Below are 21,021 nucleotides of genomic sequence, written 5' to 3'. Positions count from 1 at the left end.
ATTTACGTACGTTTCTGGATGTGCATGCGTTGTTTGAAGGACCAACTACGTCCATAATTTCGAACGATTACTCCGACAAATTACGAAACGCCTTTTTCGTTTGCGGAAAACAAACAGGAATAATTGATTCATTTACCTGTGGTTGTGCTGCCAAATTGTAATGGTACCTATGATCTTAAATTAAACTAGTTCGAAATGGAAGACGACGCACCTGTTATTTATGGTCTTGAGTTTCAGGTAATGTGTTTACATTATCTTTGCCTGGCACCACTTTTAAATGATCAAGCTAATCATCAGAGAGGATTGCATTGGGCTAACTAGCACTGACGTAGCCTATATCGCTTGCTAAGGTTGCTGTGCTAACCTGATAATATAAAATGATACACTGATTTGTAGAGATCATTGCGAAAAACGCTGGGTTTAGCGTTTGGTTGCGTTATCAGTAAAATCCTTGGGTTTTTCTGACCCGCTAGGTAAGAAACATTGCATGGGTGCCTTGCTACCTACCAAGCCAAACCAGTAGATGTTTAAAGTTATAGCTTACTACAACTATGTAAACTATAATGTATTGCGTTTAAAGATGCACGGGGAACATAAAGGGGTATTTCATCTAATGTCGGTGTTTTGAAGTATATGGCATGGTTATGTTGTTACTCGTTGGCAGTGTAGGCTAGTCATTACAGTGCATGATGCCCAACAGAGGTGGGAAATTGACTTCAAGTCCTAGTCCTACCTTCTCTCTGTGCACCTAGAACAGGTGACTGCGCTAAGCTTGAGAGTTGTGCTATTTAGAATCAACTAAATAATGAAAAACTATGTGGTTGAACTTGGACTTAGAGCCGGAGTTTCCCACTGGTGCCCATCTGGTGCAAACCTACAGTTTACACCCTACACATGCTAAAGTTGACTAAAAATAGGAATAGAAAAATCATCTTTTGGAAATTGATGTTAATGCCTTAATTAAAACAATTAGGAAAAATCCAACCTTTAAGGACACCAATTTTCTTTGTGAATGAACAATGTATCGTAAATAAATAAATGTTGTTCCTTAAAATACAGTGACTCATAATACCCCTAGGCTATGTTAAATTCCCGTAGATGCAGGCATATTTTTATTTTTAAAGGCCAGTTATTGAATGGATCCAGGATATTATCCATCCTGATGAAGTTCCCTTGGCCTTTGGAATTAAAATAGCCCCACATTATCACATACCCTTCACCATACCTGGATATTGGCATGGTTTTATTTCAGTTAGCCTGATAGCTGGTTTGATTTGCATTGAGAGATGATCTTATGGAAGGTACCCTGTGCCAATCGTGAGATATGTTGAAGGGTATGTGGTTTTTAGTCAACTTTAGCATGTGTATGTAGAGGGTATGTAAACTTATGAGCACAACTGTACATGAGTCTGAGATCAGATTCAGATTCAGTTTTACTGTTGTCCCAATTGATATTCACATAAAAAGGAGCACGACTCGTTGGTCTTTTTTGCCCCCTCTTGACCTGCAGCAGTTTAATAACAGATAAGAACAGTAAAAACAGAAAAAAACATCATCCATGAGACTGAAGATAATCAGTATACATTCTATATGAATCTATATGATTCTATATGAATCTCTGGATCTTAACTGTGATATGGTCTACATATGATGGCCGTAGACTAGCCTATATATTATTGTTATTGTTATTATTATTATTATTATTATTATTATTATTATTATTATTATTATGAGTGGTAGTAGTAGTATTTGTTGTTGTATTAGTAGTAGAAGTAGTAATATTAGTAGTAAGCTAACGGATTGAGGTGAATACACAATGTCCATGACTTGACATCATCACAGTACATGGTGTCATCACTTGTGGTGATAGGCTGTTCATTGTAATTGATCAATCTGTGTGACTGTCTGCAGGCCCGGGCGCTGACAGCACAGACAGCTGAGACAGATGCCATAAGATTCCTCGTGGGCACTCAGTCACTCAAATTTGACAATCAGGTATAGTTGATGCGATATGTGGGAAGAATTCATATGAAATATGTTTATAAATATATATATATATATATATATATATATTTTATAGTCAGTCTATTTTCCTGTTTTGCAAAGTGCATGTTTGTGATTATGTGTTTTTGCTGTTTTGATTCTGAAATACCTTGTCGATACTATTAATCATCTAATAAATTAATTATTAGTTGCTCTAACTTTCCAATGTGTTTGGAATATTTCTCATAATGGTAAAATAAATAGATAGATAGATAGATAGATAGATAGATAGAAAAAAACACACATATATCTCACATACATAAAAATCACTCACAGAAATGTAAAAATTAAAGAGCGTGTGAAGTTATTACAAAGGTCTGTTATGGACTGACCATGTGATGCATTGACCATGATAAGGTGCTATGGTAGAGTGTGTGCAATGGTGGTAGTGCAAAAGTGAACAGTGCAGGGATTGAATAGTGCAATAACTTTGCTTGTTATTAAATATGAACTATGACTATGAAAAGACAAGCATTTAAACATAATAGAATTGCTTAACAAACAAGAAAAAGAATATACTTTAAGAACAATATATAACAGGGAATAAGTTATAAGGTGTAGATGTTATGACCACAGTCCAGATTGTGTAGAAGGGCTTATATAAAACAGTCAGGTGGACAGCAGACAAAGTGATATGATGGTAGGGGCTGAGAGAGACAGGCTCATGCTGAAAAGTCCATTTCTCCCCTCCCCTTTTGTGTGGCATCGAAAAGTTGGATGGCCCTGGGGACAAGAACCTCCTCAACCTGTCTGTTGAGCATGACAGTAACAGAAGTGTTCCTCTTGTTTATTAAAATATTTCTCTGCCATGCCCTTGAACTTTATTCAGACCAGATAAAAACCTGATTTGTCACCACTCCAAAATAAAAGTCTTTATAAAACACCAGAGTTGGCCCCTGATCAGTCATGAGGGCGTCATAAACGTGCCCATTGGGATTAGTTCCCATTCATTGTGGAAGAGAGTGCAGGGGCAACACAGATGCACTGGAAAGGTTATTGAGAAGCAGCAGAGGGAAATGACCAATTAAGCCCAAGCAGCACGCGCCATAATCCACGAGATGATAAAAACCGTCCCAGGCTTTATCCCCCCTCTCATCTGATCCCCTCTGTCCCCATACTTCCCAGCAGCCCTTCCATCATATCTAGCCCCAGGATTAGTCACCAGCCCTCTCTATCTCATTTACCTGGCAGTGGCAATTACTGCTCCCCAGAGGAGCTGCTCATTTTAGAGGCTTTTGGGAAAGCTGGATAATGCTAGCCTGAGGGACTAAAGAAGCAGGGGCTTTGGGTTCTTTTTTTATTATTCTGGTTTGTGTGTGTGCGCCTGTCTCTGTGTGTGTGTGTGTGTGTGCGCATGTGTGTGTTGTGTAGGCTATATGTCAGTGTATGTGTGCTGTGAAAGACAGCTAGAGAGAGCTACCACAGGACAGGTGCAGGGCTGTTGTTGTAGACTAAGCCTCACCTCCTGTTGTTGTTAATTGGTTATAAGCTCTCATTTCAATTCTGAGTGTGGTGTTGCCTGCCTGTGTGTCTGTCTGTTGTGCGTGAATGTTTGACATTGCGTTGCCTTTGAGCTTGAGTGGCAGAGACAGATGATATAATTGGCCAAAAGTGAGACGGGTCAATAACCAGGCAACGAGGAAACAGGCAAAAATGAGAGACATGTCTGTCTGCAATTTGCGCCTGCATAATTTGGCAGGAGAATAACTTTGGCCTTTATGGGATCACTGTCACTTCAGTCACATATCACAAGCATAGTTAGGCCTGCTTTTAGATCTCCAATTGAGACTGTCACAAGGAAAATACTCATCTGACATCTCATTTAAGAAAATTGGTTTAGATGGTCTTTTACTTTCCTGTCCACTCTCGGCTTGAGAAGTTAAGCAATAGTATGGTAAGACATTAGTTACATTATTTCAGACCGTATTGGTTATTGGCTTTACTTTTCAACTTCATTTGGACTTAAGTCTCCAGGAAGGGGCTCATATTTGCTGATTCTCTGGTCTTGTGGGGCAGGTTCTGCTGCAGTGCTGCTTCCTGGCATTCCTGTCAGTGGACATCGTCTGACATCAGGCCTCACTCAGTACTCCATGTGTTGCCCACTTCCTTGCCCTGGTCATTAGAGACTGATAGCCTCCGGTCTCAATATCCGAGAGGGAGAGAGAGCTCTCAGTCACTGCTCCCTGCTTGGCCTTCTAGCCTTATTAGTTCATCTAATTGGCAGTGGGGAGGGCTGTGGGGTTGGATGGGAGGGGTGGACAGGGCTGGGCTAGGCTGGGCTGGGCTGGGCTGGGCTTGGGTGGGGTGGGGACAGTTCAACAGACTTAATTTAGCCCTCCTTCCACCTCCTCTCCCCGTGATGGCCACTCCAGCCGCGGTAGCGAGTGGAATAATGATGCCGGTCAACAGGGCGGCCCATGTGACATGAGAGGCGGCCACTAATGTGATGAAACACTCCTGGCGCGCTCCTCTCGCCACGTCCCGCCGCCCGGCAGGCCACGCTTACTGTCATCCCCAGGACTAAAGAGCTCTAACTAAAGAGGCCCCAAAGTGGGGGCCAGTATCCCACCTGATTTTTATCCCTGCTCTCTTCCTCGCCGGTAATTAATATGGCTGGGAAGGAGGCCCAGGCGGTGGAGAGGGATGACTCACTCCACATCTCGGCAATAAGAGGGAATAAATCAGGATGGGGCAGGGGGGGTGGGGTGGGGTTGTGGGGCTTAGCCATAGCCCAGTTCATCCGGGGCCCTATTACAGGGCCTTCTTTTCCCTCCAATTATCCTGTCCGGCCATCGGAATTTATTTGTATTGCTCCCCGCCATAAAATTATAACTTTGCCTAATAATTTTCATTCAGTGCGGTCCAACCCAAGGTTAATGGTTTCCCCTCTCTCTGACTTTCAGCAGGCTGTGCAGTGAGTGGATGAGGGATTGTGTGTGTGTGTGTGTGTGTGTGCGTGTGTGCGTGTGTGTGCGTGTGTGCGTGCGTGTCTGTGTGTCTGTGTGTGTAGATGCACTGATGCACCTACCTGTAAAAAGTGGCTTATAGAGAGGAGGGCCATGAGGTGTTGTCAGGTGCAGTCCTCTGGGGCTACAACTCATTACGTTTTCCCCCTGTTTTGGTTTGTTTGTTGATTTGTTTGTTTTGATGTCTTGGGCATCAGCATGAAGCCCGGCGATCGTCACACTTTTACCAGGTGCTGGACGTCCCCAAACACCTATAAAAACAGGGGGTGCAGGAATGCATAATTTGTTTTTGTTTTGATGGGAGTTGCGTTCCCATTGGTCGTGCTGTAAAATCTGTTTTATTGTGCCTCTGCGTCACACACCAGTCGAGGTACAGCCACAACTAACTTGTGCCTAGAGCAGACATTCATATTTATTTGTGGGTAATGCAGCTAATAAGCTGTTCTTACAAAAAAGCACAACAAGAAAATATTTAATTCAAGCTGACAAATTTGGTAAGTTTTGTTCAGTCAGCATGTTATGTTTCACATTATCCGCTTATTGTCTTTTTAGGCCTAGAAGCAGAAGGGTAATTTATTCGGATGAAAATGTGAGATCTCATTCACTGCATGCTCATATCTTACCTACTAGGTCTTTTTATATTATTATTGTCTCTTTATATAAACTGTCTCAGCTAACATCTTGCTAACATGCTAACTTGTATCTTGTTATGATATAACTGGAAGTTTGTCTTGCATCACAGCCTGAAACACAGATCTACATCGTTCATATCCTGGATGGTTATTGGGAACAGCATATGAAGAGTTTGGTTCCAAAACGCTACATCTCCGTTTTTTAAAAACATTAAAAAGTCAGGTTATTTAATTGTGTATTTCAGGTAATATCAATCAAATTGCAGTTGTGTTGTTTCGATTGAGTAAAGATAAATCAAATAACAATACCCATTTACAATTCTACTGAACTGACTTGGAAAACAAAATGTAAAAAAAAAAAAATATATATATATATATATAAATGCAGAGAGCAAATTTCCCTCATGGGATCAAAAGAGTATACCGGTATATATTTTGATCCCATGGGGGGAATTATATAATTTGAATTTAGTATATACCGGTATACTCTTTTGATCCCATGAGGGAAATTTGGTCTCTGCATTTATCCCAATCCGTGAATTAGTGAAACACACTCAGCACATAGTAAACACACAGTGAGGTGAAGCACACACTAATCCCGGAGCAGTGAGCTGCTTGTTACAGCGGCGTTAGGGGAGCAGTAAGGGGTTAGATGCCTTGCTCAAGGGCACTTCAGCCGTGGATATGGGCATGGGAGAGCAGTGCTCAACCACTTCCCCCGCCCACATTTTTCCTACTGGTCGGGGATCGAACTGGCAACCAGTAGGCCACGAATTTTATGAAAATTCATTAAAATGGTGGATATAGTGTTTTGGAACCAAATTCTTCATATATTTTTAGCTGTTCTTCATATGGTCATATACCATCAAAATGAATTTGAGGATGATGCCAAAATAAGTTTCCCACAAAACACATGCCCCGAAATTGTTACACAGTTTTGCAGTTAAAACACTGTTGATTTAGGATGTAAGCCATAAGGTTGCTTGTTGGAGTTATACTGTATGTGCCTTCATTTCTCCATTCCTAAACCTCAGCTCTTTCAGCATGGACTGCCTAAAATGGCTCATTTAACAATGTGTACTGCATGATTTGTAAGCACATCGGTTAAACTGTGAGTAGAGCCTTCATGACAGTTTTGGTCTGTCCACACTTATTGGACTTGGTCCAGTTGGAGGGATAAAGCTGGTAGCTGATCTAGCAAAACAGTTTAAGACTGATGTGACCCTTTCAATCTGTTTCTCACCAACACCCCTGATCCCACCCCCCCACCCACCCTAACCCGCAATCCACCAACATGGAATGTCTTGCATAACTTGTGAATGTTGCATCCTTTCAAAAGATGCATTTAATGGCCCCTTCAGAAAGTCTGTCAGGACAGAGGTAAAGAGGAGCGGTGGGGAATGTGAAGTCTGGCGAAATCCAAAGCGACGCCTGCGTCTAAGGCTGCACTGATGGCCATATTAAAGGCAGTGTCTCCTTGCCAAGCCAAGGCTCTTTGAACTGCTGCAGGGCATGCATGCTGTGATGTGGGGGAGTTTCTAATAGTCTCTTTCTATCCCTCCCTCTCTCTCTCCATCACTGCCTCCCTCTCTTTCTCTGTATGACTTTCTCTTCCTGTTTTTTTTCTGTCCATTTCTCCTCTCTCTTTTTTCCTTTCTTTTCATCTCTGTGTCACTCGCTCTCCCTTCCTCTCCCTTGGCTCTGGCCTCACCCTCTGTGTCAGCACTCCCTCTCTCTTTTCTCTCCTTCATCCACCTCTCTCTCTCTCCCTCGCTCTCTGTCGTTCTTTCTTTCTCCGTTCCTCTTTCTGTGTTCCCCCAGATCCACATCATTGACTTTGATGATGAGAATAACATCATTAATAAGAGCGTCCTCGTGCACCCTGCCGGGGAGATATGGCACATCAGCGCCAGTCCTGCCGACAAAAGTGTGCTGACGACGTGCTACAACAAGAGTGAGTGCCTGCTGTACCCGTCTCACACACTGCTCCATCTCATCTCATCCCATCCCCTCTCCTCCCTGAGCCAGGCTCATTGGCGTCTCACTCCCTGATTCTGCTCTGTGTGTGTGTGTGTGGGTGGGTGGGTGTGTGTGTGTGTGTGTGTGTGTGTGTGTGTGTGTGTGTGTGTGTGTGTGTGTGTCTCTTTCTGCTTGCATCCTCCCATGAGCACCCAGTTGTCTCTATCAATAGAATTAATGTGAAAAAAATCTTTAAAAAATGTAACACGTATAGACTGACTGACAACAAGACAAAGAGATGGAAGCTCCACAACAATTAACAGCGTTCAGTGGCAGTGGGAGAGAGAGATCACATTTTAATTGTTCCCAAATATAGTCCTGCTGGAGTCACATGACCTCCGTGGAGTATATTATTCAGCGCTTGTGCCAAGATGCAGGAGTCAGTGACATCTTTTCATTCCATTTAGCCATTAATTATCTGTAGTGCGAAAAGGCAAATATTTACAGTTTTACTTTTCTCAACCTGTAAAATGCATTCCATTGACTGAAACATATTGCAGAGGTTTGGGGAATTAAAATAATTCACTGGAGTCATCTATTCTGATCATTCTTTAATGGATTTGTGTAACAAAATAAATATTCCCCTGGAACCCATGCTTATCAAAACTAGATGTACCGCAAAGCGGTAAAAAATATGACCGCCAGTCAGTCCTGCACATTCTCTCCGCAAAAATAAATGACGCTTGTCAATTTGTCTCCATCTCCTACTCCATCCCCTACTCTTGCAACATTTGTATATGTAAATGAGTGTGTGCATGTGTGCGTTTGCTTCTGTGTACAGTATATGTGTGCTTCTCTGTGTGTGTGTTTTCGCTTGTGTGTGTGTGTGTGTGTGGGGGGGGGGGGTAATGGGGTGTGTGTGTCTGCTAGCCTGCATGTGTGTGTGTGTGTGTGTGCATGTCTTATGTGTGTGTGTGTGTGTGTGTGTGTGTGTGTATCTTTATGTGTGTGTTTGTGTGTGTTCACGAGTGCGTGTGTACTGTATGTACACATGTATTCATTTATTGTGTGCCCCCCAAGGGGGCAGGCGAATTCCCGGAAGTTGAACCACCCATGGAGCTGTGGTTATCAACTCTCTGCTAACCCCATAGAACGCCCATTCATTTAGGATTTTTTTGAAATCCTAAATGATTTGATTTTTTTTATTTTTTTTTTTATTTTTTTTAACTTCATATAACATATATCCTGTGCCGACATTGTAGTTTCTGTATTAGCTACATAAACAATAGAAGGCAAAACAGGCTCAACTACCTCGTATGTAACGTTGGGTTCCCGTAAGAATAATAGTTAGCATGTCTGGTTGTAGGGAAGCTAACTTTTGATGTAATTTGACGCAATTATGCCTGCGTCTTTCTGTCGCACAGTAGGGAGATAACCGTATTGTTTGGATAAGAAGCTAAGTCCAGCCAGCACGGAAACTCATGAACAAATCTATGTAGCCTACAATACCATTGTAGGGGAGACCGGGGCTGGTTGGAACAGGGGCAGGTTGAAACACTGTTAATATCCAGGCTACTAGAGGGAGCTGCAACAAAATTCCAACACTAAACTGACGGCCTTATTGAGTAGAGTAAACTCACATATGTAACTGGTCTCCAGGTCATTAACCCTTTAGGTGAGAACAACATTTTAATTTTGTAGTGTCAAAACTTAGAATATGCACCTCCCACTAAATACATCCTAGAATGGTAATAGTTAGGGATATATAAAAAATATTAATTATAATTGATTGCTAGGGGACCCATCTATATCTTAAAATGAAGTTTGAAAACCTGAGGTGACTGATATTAGCAGGCTAACAGCATTTGTGCAAAAAAGTTTGACCTAATGAGGGCGGGGCAGGTTGGCACACTGATTTTTGGGTTGGTTGGCACATACATTCCCTATGGCTATTTTGTGACAAATCTATAAACTTTGTATTTTACACATAAAAACATCATCAATCTTTATTTTAGCATTGTTATTGTAATTACTGAACATAGTTTTACATTTGGAAGCATTTCAGACATTTTTAAACATTTGAAGTAAAACAAAATCGGTAGGGACCAAATTGGTCTTGACGGTGGGCCCTACTGAAGAAAAACACACAGGAAAGACATCAGCAAAGCCCTACAGGCAGTGATATAGATGAGCACTTCAAACAAAAGCAAAAGGGGTACTGCAAAGGACTATAACATAGGTGTTCCAACCAACACCGACTACATGTGCCAACCAACCCCGTGCATGGGGCAGGTTGGCACACGTGCACAACACCACTTTAATCATATATAACTCAAAACAAGGGATAATTTGTTGACATTGAATGTATACATTTTGTGGCTGAGATCCCAAGCTTTCAGTTAATCACAATTTGACATTTTCAACGCATTGTAAGACGGAGAAATATAGCCGAGAGTGAAAAGTGTTCCAACCAGCCCCGGTCTCCCCTATGTTAAGGTAAAGCATTACATAGAGGCAAGTAAACCTAATAAAAAATGGCACTAACATTAATCATTTCAGAGGTTTTTCGATGGATTGACAGTAGGTCGGAAAAGTAGAAAGAAGATTAGGCTATAACTTTTTTGTTTTGTTTTACCATTACTGTGTTTGAAGATGATCATGTCTGGTAGTTTCAACATGAACAGGACTTGATATCACTTGTGAGGATGATATTAATAATAATACATAAATAAATGTTTAACTTTGATGACTTTGAAGGCGAAGGAAGTGTGAGAAGAATTTCTCTGTGAACCATCTATCAGACGAGTTACAAGAATCAGTTCTATGGCTAACATCACAAAGTTAAGTGCGAGTCTGTTCGTCCATTTCTTTTACTGTCTATGGTGCCCCCCCATGAATGGAATTCCACGAAACTTGACATGCAGTCAGAAGGTGTTATAATGATCCTACACTCGTTTTTGCTTTTTCATTTTTAACTAGGTGGCGCTATACATCAAATCAGTGGTTATGGGATGGGTTGACATGGCCCATTGAGACCAACATACAAAAAAAATGTTGTCCTCCTAGGCCCCCATGGTTCTCGAGACATTCACAGAAAACTGTGTCCACCCTACCCTCCTTTCGTGGGTCCAGTCCGGCGGGGTGGCGACAGATCAAAACGAAAAAAAATGGTTCCGTGTCATCCTTGTGGGGCTACATGTCCACCAAGTTTTATGCACCCTGGTTTTTCAGTGTCCCGAGAATCGTTGATGCAAAAGGCAAAACCTATATGACTGCTGCTTCGCTTCACGGCGGTCATAATTATCTCTGACCCTATCCATTTCCCAAGATAATGACTTTAAATCCTCCCGTGTACTAGTTCTATTTTACACCTACCAAGGTATTTATTACCATTCTTCAATGCTGAATGTCTCCAGAGTCTATGAGAGTCAATACTTGTGCAGCTCCACAGGTTTTCTGTTGAGTTTAGGTTGCCATGGCAGTAGCTTCATTTTTGTGGGTAGCTAACCTTTTTGTGTTGATTTTAATTGTTGTCTTGGAAGCCCCAACAAGCCCAGTTAAACTCTGGCAGAGGCTGAGGCGGATCTCATATCTGCTGGGATTTCATGGTGTCCATGGTGCCATCTCCTCTGGCAAACTGTCCAGGATCTTCAGGCGAAGCATAACCATGCATCACATTGATGATTAGCTGGTTTTGGGCATAATTATTTGTCTTTTTGTACGCCAAACACAGATAAGCTTTTTGTTTGCTTCAAAAAATTTCTTTTTAAAAATCTAAATGCACCTCAGAACTCACAACTGGCTGGAATGTTGAAGCTATGCTATTTTATACTACCAACCCTCAAAAACATGTGGTTATGGATATGACCTCTGATTGTAGTTTGGAAGTCTGTCTTGACCGCAAGGTGACTTGTAACTGCTGTAATCTGCCCACCACTTGTTCCATCCCACACGCTGTGTTTACGGTCAAGACAGACACATTCTCTTGTCAGATTTCTAACATCCCCATTTGCTGCAATCTTGTAGATAATTACCCTGACTAATTATTGCTCTTTGCCCACGTTTAGCTATTTTCTGATTGGCAACTCAAAAACCTTTTGTCTCGTATCATTACTGTGATCGTTATTGTATGGATGGATGACCTGGGGAATTTGTCATATTTATATCCAAATGAAACAGGAAGGCTTGGGTGCCAACTTAAGTTTCATTGACACTCATAGGAGCTATTTTAATCGTTCAATTCATTTATCAGTATTTCTTTGGGTGCCATTAATTTTTGACACCGTCCTGAGGAAATTCATTTTCATTTTTTTCCCTTTAATTAATTTACTGACATTAAAGCTTATGCGTTTGTCGATATCTGGAGTGACAGATTGAGACTTTAACCAGCAAAGAGTTTTCAACAGTCCCCTTTGCACAGATTTAACTTTATCAGGGGTGCCTGTGTTAGTAGAGGACACTGCACTTCACATTTCCAGTTTTTACTCATGCGGGATGTCATGAGCTTTTAGCTGCCTACATTCATAAGGTGGTGTGTTTCCGTTGCATATACACTCAAATGTGTAGATAGGCCCAAATGCAGTATTTCTGCACTATGGAAAAAGAACACACACAAACGGCCCAAACCACTTCCCCGACTCTGTCACACTGGCGGCCATGCTAATGGAACATGTCACATTTTGGCACTCCCTCTGTCGCCGGAGTTGCCACGAGGCAATTAAAAAATTAAATGAACAAGAAGAAATTATTTGGAGGAAAAATGTAATTAAATTTTGAGTTTATTAGAGACTGACGCCCGTGGCCTTGGCTGGTCTCTGACAATCCAAATAATGGCTAACCCATACATGCGTATACATATACGCTATACCCCCCACCCCCCTTTTCTCCTTCTCTAAAGAGTAGAAACGAAAACAAAGAAGCCGAGCGTGTGCATCTCTCCTCTGCGGGCCTCATTGTGACGAGGGCAGATACGGCGAGATGTCAGAGCAGAGTTCAAAAGCGAAATGTAATTACCGTGACATCCAATCTAATGGAGCGGGCGCGAGTCAAAGGCGCCGGGTGCCCCCACATCACCCACTATTCCACCCCACCCCACCACCACAAATTCCAATCCGCTATCTGATCAGAGTGAGCACCACGCTGACAGCAGTGTCATCGCCCCACATCGGCGCAGTTCTGCCAAAAATGATACGAAAAAATAGGAGTGGTGGTTGGAGTTTCCTTAGTTGAGTGTGCAGTGAGGGTTAGTAGTTAGCAGTAGAAGTCGTAAGCTATTGGTGGGAGTTTTGGTGATAAGCTTTTAGCAAAACCCTGTATAGATGTTTTGTTGTGATGACAGAGATATAGCACATTCCCATTGATGGTAGACGTTGTTATGAAACCAGAAGAGGTCTGCTTGTGTGTGACTAAAGCCTTAGATCCAGCAGCATCTACTGATGATGACTTACCTGGAGTCACCAGAGACATTTGATAAGGAAAGACGAAAGCAGACAACCCGCTCATATCAGCGTTTCATACGCCGCCCATCAGAGTGTTTGGCACAAGAGAACATGCATGCCTACACTGAGAGGTGCAGAGCAGAGCAGAGGGCTGCACACACACACACTTATAGAACAGGCCTCTAGGGGGAGTAGACTCACAGATGTATGCCTTAGATGGGCTAGTTACTGAGGTGGCTAATATCGACTGAGACACACACACACACAAACACACAAACAATGCACAGATACAAAGAAATACACACTGAAAGAACATGTAAAACTCACCAAGCAGACATTTGCTTGTTTATCTAAGAGAACCATTGTTGGCATGCCAGATACTCTGGCTGTGATAAAGCCCCTTTATGAACCATAAGTGTTTTTGTGCTGCACAGGGGGATTGTCAGTAAACTTGGTACAAAGCTAAAGTTGTTTCCCATAACAGTTTTCTAAAGATTTTTAGATTTAACATTTATCACACATGGAGTTGATAAAGGCCTTTTGCATTTGGACTGGAGACTTGTAACAGTGGCTATCTACTGAGGAGATAACAATGGGTCCAGCTCCCACTGAGACGCATTATCAAAGTTTTGCTTTAGTGCTGCGTAGCTAGAGCTACGGCAAATAACTGTGTGATCAGTTAAGGACCAAACTTCCACTTTGCTCATTTTATCAGCAGAAGTCTATGCACTTCTAGTACACCCCCCCCCCCCCCCCCCCCCCCCCCTTGGTCGATTGTTTGTGTTATGCTTTGGTATTCTTTGTGTATGTATGTGTGTGCCGCATTTGTTTGTCTATGTCCCTGTTTCCTGTGTCTGTGTTTTTGTCCTATTTTCTGTGGGTGTTGTGTTTGGACTGGCCACATATGATTGCATGCACTGTTGCTTGTATTCTCTGCTGTGTGCAGTGTTGGGTGTAACGCGTTACAAAAGTAATGTAATTACTGTTATATAGTGCTGTTTGCGGTAACGTGGTAATGTAAGGCATTACAAAAAAAAATTGGGTAATATTTTACTCGGTACAAACTTCAGTAACGCGCGTTACAATGCATTTAACCCGAAATTAAGTGGTGTTTTGTTTTGATATTTGCAAACACCACGCGAGAACAACAGAGGAGAAAAAATCAGCGCAAAATAGTAGAACGTTATCTCCTGATACTGGTTGAATATGACTGCTGCAGCAGACTCGCAGGCGGACTCTATTTGCGGGATGGACATAAGCCTACGCTCATTATTTTCAGCTTGTCAGAGACAAGGCTATGAAGAACATAATAGTTAGTGCACTTTGTGTGCGAAACCGAAAGATCTCTCTATGCCTCGCGAAATAGCACAAGTAAATTAATGAAACATCTAAAGTAGTGCCACGCTAATCTTTTTGATTCTTGATAAAACACAAACTATGCTGTTGTGCATGTCAGCTTTGTGCTGTGAACTTGAATTGAAGAGAATAAAGGGATAGAAATGCAGAAAAAGATTGTGTAGCCTGGCAGTGCCACCACGCGCATCACGCACTTTGCGTTGGGCACCCAAATGTAACCAATGAATAGTAGCTGTATTGCAAACTGTGTTTCACTCTTCATCAATAACGTTTACAATATCAAAATGCACTAACACGATGTTACATGCAAGTTTGATACCTTTTGGGTTCTCTCAATCACCACGTAGTACTAGAATTGGTGGGTCTTCAATCATTCGTTTTCCAAGCATTTAGGCTACATGAAGCACATGATATGCTGAGTCGACTGAAACGCATTCCATTCAGATAGCTAGGTGGATACCAGGCTCATAATTCACTTGTATTCGCAAAACGAAATGTGAAGCAACATGTCATTGCATACTTCCATTTCCAAAGCAATGAAGATTGCTTAAAACAACTTAACATTGTGCATATTATTGTTAATATTGTGCTATCAATGTAACTCAAACAAATAAGGCTTGTAAACAAGAGCTGGCAAAAGGGCATTATGACAACGTAAAGATCAATGCTCTTAAAGTGACAGTGCACCATTTATAGGTAAAACAGCATTTCTTCAGAAATTAATGTTTAAAAACACACAAGTGTTTGAGTTATCATTTAAATGTCACTCACTCAAAGCCACTCACTTAGGGCACCGAAATGGCCAGCAGGCCACCATCTTGACATGTCTTTATTAAAGGAACCGTATGTAAAAAATGTATTTCAATTAATCATAAAATTGCCCTGATATGTCACTAGACATTAAGAAATCATGTTCATTTCAAATACTTATATCACTGACAACAGTAGTCTGGCCAGGATATTGTCATTTAAAAAGTGAAGTTGCAGCCCTCAACTGATGTTGATGTTGTCATGTTGTGTTTTGGCCTAATGCGCCACCCTCCACCTATCTACTAATCACAAAGTTAGTAGTGTTTCGTCATCCGGTTGCCAACTCTGCCAGTCAGAGGGGAGGGGAAGGGGATACATCGCTCTACAGTAATTTGAAAGTGATTGTAGTACCAGTTTTGGCCACAATCTTACATACGGTTCCTTTAAGCTTTGATTTACAATATAGTAGGCTCTCTATTGATTTTAATGAGTAGGCCTAGGCCTTAAAGTTACAGTATTTCTATCACAATTTACCAGACTTTGACCTTTTGTCGGTTTTTAACAAAATTCTGACTATGATTGTTCCTTGTATTGCATCATGAGCACTGCGCCTATTGCATTCTACTGTTGTTAGCCTTAAGCCTAGATCAGTCATTATGCTAAACCACATCTCCCTCCATTGGAAGAGCAAGCTGCATTGAGCGTAATAAACTGCATTTAGAATGGCAAATCCATATTTCTAGATATTTTGGTGGAAGTAACTTAAAAGTAATGCAATAGTAGTGTAATGCCTTACAATTCAGAGACAGTAATATTATAATGTAACAAATTACTTTGAAATGACAGTAATAAGTAATACATAATACATTATGATTTTGAAGTAACTTGCCCAACACTGGCTGTGTGTGTGTGGGTGTGTGGCCTGTCCAGTGCCCTCTGTGATACTTGTACTCTGCTGAATGCAGCGTGCGTGCACATGCTACTTTGTGCTCAGCAGTGCACATAGCTTACTGTATTTCCTGTGAATTGTATTTTGGGATTGTACTGTTTTCTATGTGTTGTGTGTGTGTGTGTGCGTGTGTGTGTGTGTGTGTGTGTGTGCGTGCGTGCCCGTGTGTGTGTGTGCGTGTGTTGTAAGCATGTGTGTGTGTGCTGTGAGCGTGGAGTGTAACCCTGTCTCTGCTCCCTGTGCCCTGCCTGTGGTGGCCAGCCAGCGAGAGCCGGGTGGTAACGTGTGCAGCCGTGTGGAGGATGCCCCCGGAATGGGAATCAGGCAGCCATGAGTCCCCCGACGATTCATCAAACAACCCACAGACCCTGGAGCTCCTCTGTCACCTTGACAACACAGCCCACGGCAACATGGCCTGGTATGCTGCGCGCTATCGATTTAACCCTACAGCTACCTCCACTGCTGCCTGCACACTCTCTCTCTCTTTCTCTCTCTCTCTCTCACTCTCTCACTCCTCCCTTGTTTTTCTTGTACTGTTTCTCACTCTCTCTGTTGCTTTTCCTTTTCTACTGGCTCTTCTCTTCTCTCAACCTCTTGGTATCTCCGTCTGTGCATCTCCGTCAGTCTGTTCTGTCTTAGTCCATCTTCTATTTTGGTCTTGCCATTGCTCCCTCTCTTTCTCTCTCTCATCCCTTCTCTGAGTTCATTCCTATCATGGTCTCACTCCATCTCACTATCCAGCTCTCTCCTTGTCCTCTGCCCACCTCCCACAACTTCCTCCATGTCTCTCTCTCTCGCTCTCTCTCCCTCTCTCCCTCCCTCTCCCTTTCTCTATCACGCTTCCTCATTATTTCATACAGTAAGATGAAGCTTTGAAGCTTTTGTTGAGTGGCCTTGCTTGCATTTGTTTTGTGCAGGGAAAGTATTGACTGACCTACATATGGCAGGGCTTAGCCAGAGCGCACACGCCTTTTGTCTTAGCCCCACCGTGGATAATATCATGTGCATCCAGTTCACAATGGCAGAGACTGAGAGACTAAACGCTACCCCCTCTCCATCTCTCTCTCTCTTTCTCTCTCTCTCTCTCTCTCTCTCTCTCTTTCTCTCTCTCTGGCTCTGATTTTTCTGCCCACTGGCAGCTACCAATGTGTTCCCATTGGAAAGGAAGCGTTACTGGAGTCGGCACATTCTGATAGAATTTCCATTTGATGTGTGAATAAAAGAATACTAGCCCCTCCCTCCCCCTCCACTCATCCACACAGCTTTTTTTGGTCATTTTCTTTCTTGCCGAGCCGCTTTTCAATTGAAATGAAACAAAAGAGTCCAAATCTCCTCTGCCCTCGCTCTCTCCATACCGCCGTAAGGTCAGCAGAGTGGTGCCCTGCGCAGTGCTCGAGTTTGAGTGCCCTTATGTCCACGTGTGGGGTCAAAGTTCACAGAGGACGCCGTGGCCCCTGGGCCGGTGAGCACAGGTGTGTCACAGGTGTGTGTTGGTGCCCTGCGTTCTCACGTAACCCCCCCCCCCCCCCCACCACCACTCCTCCTCCTGTGCGCTGGCACCTTGTGAGTGCCAGTGAGTCACTGGCGTCTGCTCACGGGCTCCCGCCTGGCAAGTCCGCACCTGCCCCAGCACCCGCAGGCGCCTGGCCTGGCCTAGCTGCCCCCTCCACCCCTGCTGCCCCGGTCAGACCTGGGACCTGACGGCTGCAGCGTGATGGGAGGGTGCCGAGGGCTGTGGCAGGTGTTGATTGGTTCGCTCAGGTGTCGGTGAGCGCGTGGTTCGGGGCTGGCATGCATGTGTACGTGCTAACGGCTCCCCCAGCTAAAGGGTGGCAGCTGGTCAGGGCACACCTTCCACTCCTGTCTGTCAGAGACTTCCACAGGAGGGGTGTCACCTGAGGGGGAGATGAGTGTGTGTGTGTGTGTGTGTGCGTGCGTGCGTGCAAGCGTGTGTGTGTGCGTGTGCGTGTGTGTGCGTCTGCCTGCACGTGTGAGAAATCGAGCAAGAGAGCCAGGGAGTGTGAGACATGGTGTGTTTGACTTCCCTTAATAATATCTTTGGTTCTAACAGCATTCTAAAATTTTAATCTGTAAGATTGAAATTAAGCACTGTTTGATTTGTTTCTCGGTTATATATTGGGAGGGAGGGAGAGATTATTGGGTTACTGAGTTTATGCATGCATGCTTTTGTGTGTACACACATACAGTATGTGGCTAAGCATTTGTCTGTGTGTGTGTGCGCGTGTGTGTGTGTGTGTGTGTGAGAGAGTGTGTGAGTGAGACGTTATATGTGTATGTGAGTGTGTGCATGTGGATTTTAGCAGTCGATGCTTGGCAGAGAGGACCAGTGGAGTGGAGCCCTGTGGGGGAGATTGATGGGGCTGCTGCCGCTTCCCTCTCACCTCCAGAGCTGTGAAACTCTCAAGGGCAGGGGACCGAAACAAGCTCGCTGTGTGTGTGTGTGTGTGTGTGTGTGTGTGTGTGTGTGTGTGTGTGAGTGTGTGTCTGTCTGTATTTTTCAGTGTGTGTGTTTGTCTTTGTTTGAGTGCGTGTGTGTGTGTGTTTGTTCTGGGTGTCTGTGTAGGTATGTATGGGCTCTGTTTAGTTTGGCATGGGATGTTTTTTCCCCTTTATTTGTGGTTTCTTTATTCTCCCACATGTGTGTCTTTGTATGTGTGTGTGTATGCGTACATGTTTGTTTGTTTGTATGTGTGTCTTTGTATGTGTGTTTGTGTGCCTGTGCCTGTGCCTGTGTGTATGTGTATGTGTTTGATGAGCATCCTGTAGCATCCTTGCTGCTGCTGTACTATTGGCTTTTTGAAGATGGATTGCCTCGCTCGTCCGCCCGCCTCCCTGATCCCTCTCCGGCAGCCCCACTCCATCTCCGTCTGCGTGCTCTGATGGAAGCACTCCTGCAGCCGCGGCCCAGCCCCCCAGCCCCCCAGCCATGGAGCCCCCCAGCCCCAAACCCACCGCTCTGTTCCCCCAACACATCTCAGCTAGCTAGCCTCGTGCTGTGATTGTCCCCTCTTTGTTGCCAATGCGAAAATCAAATGGAGGAGAATGGAGGTATAGATTCAGACTTATTTTGCAGACAGTCTCAGGTTTTAAAGCTGGTCCTTTGAAGAGACCACACAAAAGCGAGACGCCAAACAAACAAACAAAAATAAATAAATAAAAGAAACATTAAAAGACAGGGTTTTTTTGTTACCACCCCGTTGTTGTTTTCCTCTCTATTTTTTTGTGTCTTTTGTTGTTGCAGCCCCTAGGAGTGTGGCGTCTCGTTTTGGTGTGACGTGCATCAGCGAATCGATAGCGATTGAGCATTTAGCGCCAATCGGGCGTTGGCTAAGAGCCGGGAGGAATTTTAGATGATCATCAGGCGAAGAGATTTCTGACAGTCGGTGTGATTGGGCGTGGGGAGAGGGTGGAGTGTGAATGGAGGTTGGTGGGGGAGCTTTTGTCGTCTTGGTAATCACAGCGCGAGTTGCACACAGTTGGGCCTCTTAGGGAATCAGTTGGAGTCCAATGCGGAGTGCAAGCCACACATGCACACTTGTGCGCACACGTATAAATATATAGGTCAGTCAATATGCCCAGCAGAGATGGAATAATCACAGTAGGGGTCGACAGGGGCTGGGGCGGCCCACCAAAACATTTGATGCCGTGCCCATTTCTTCTGTGTGGGCGACTCTCCGCGCCTTGCCTCCATCTCTAATCCATCCAGGAGACCAGATGCACCCAGTAAACCTACCCACTCACCCACTCACCCACAACCCTCAACCCCCAACTGGGTAATGCGGCCGTGGACATTTGAATCCCCTCATCCCGGCTTCAGCGGATTTAAAAGGCTGCCGCAATAGGTGCCGGCGTGCAAAGAGCCAATCGCGTTTACAGCAACGATGGCCCGTGATGAGCAAGCGCATCCCGAACTTTCATTTTAATATGCATGGGGCCTTCAGAGAGAGCTGGAGAGAGCGAGGGAGAGAGACCATTTTAGCCATTTCAGGACATATTTACATATTCACTTCAATCAAAGATGCAAAGCCTCTGTTCTTCAAGGTCAAATGCACATGACTTATGTTCTTTAATCCTCCCGCCCTTAACTTATGGGTCTGGCATAATAACACGGCCATAAAAGTGAGTCGCCCCCGTTCTTATGAATTAATTGATACTATTGGGAGGCCCGCACTTATAGCTGGATTGAGCTGGATTGGGGCTAATTCTTTTTTATGGAATAAACGGCCGGCGAGATGAGCCAGTGACTGGCGGGGGGTTTACCGGGATGATGCACCTGACCGCTCAAGACCCCTGACTCCCAGCACCTTGGGAGGGCCTGAGAGAGAGAGAGAGAGAGAGAGAGAGAGAGAGAGAGAGAGAGAGAGAGAGAGAGAGAGAGAGAGAGAGAGAGAGAGAGAGAGAGAGAGAGAGAGAGAGAGAGAGAGAGAGAGAGAGAGAGAGAGAGAGAGAGAGAGAGAGAGAGAGAGAGAGAGAGAGAGAGAGAGAGAGAGAGAGAGAGAGAGAGAGAGAGAGAGAGAGAGAGAGAGAGAGAGAGAGAGAGAGAGAGAGAGAGAGAGAGAGAGAGAGAGAGAGAGAGAGAGAGAGAGAGAGAGGGAGGGTAAAAAAACACTCCACTGCTGCCACCAGTGCCACTCCTCTGCTCAGCGATTTATATCCCCCATAAAGCTTATTCTACCCTGGCTTCTCTCTTTTTCAATCGTGCTGCCTATCCATCTATCTCTCTTTCCTCCCTCTCTCTCTCCCCCCCCTCTCTCGGTATCCTCCCTCTCACCTCCTTCACAAGTAAAAGCATGCAAATGACAAGAGCCGGATGGAATCCTAAGTAGGATTTCTTCTTGCCTCCTCTCTCTCTCTCTCTCTGTACATCTCTCTCTCTCTCTCTCTGTTCCTCTCTCTCCTTCCACCGT

The 21,021-nt window shown here is 43.9% G+C and overlaps 1 protein-coding gene across 1 annotated transcript in view; it reads left to right on the top strand.

The window, feature by feature from the left end:
* The first annotated feature begins 98 nt into the window (after window positions 1–98).
* Window positions 99–21,021, top strand: part of eipr1 (EARP complex and GARP complex interacting protein 1) — a 49,601-nt gene continuing 28,678 nt past the window's right edge. Inside the window, exons 1-4 of the mRNA XM_076299652.1 lie at window positions 99–237; window positions 1,912–1,995; window positions 7,463–7,595; window positions 16,355–16,511. Of these exons, the coding sequence (XP_076155767.1) occupies window positions 196–237; window positions 1,912–1,995; window positions 7,463–7,595; window positions 16,355–16,511 (416 nt within the window). The 5' untranslated portion in view covers window positions 99–195. The remainder of the gene's footprint in view (window positions 238–1,911; window positions 1,996–7,462; window positions 7,596–16,354; window positions 16,512–21,021) is intronic.

This window comes from Alosa pseudoharengus, unplaced genomic scaffold (assembly GCF_046254945.1).
Source record: "Alosa pseudoharengus isolate Yale_2024_CS ecotype anadromous, Long Island Sound unplaced genomic scaffold, YU_APseudo_1.1 YU_APseudo_1.1_scf_22, whole genome shotgun sequence".
NCBI lineage: Eukaryota > Metazoa > Chordata > Actinopteri > Clupeiformes > Clupeidae > Alosa > Alosa pseudoharengus.
This window is presented reverse-complemented; position numbering and strand designations above follow the sequence as displayed.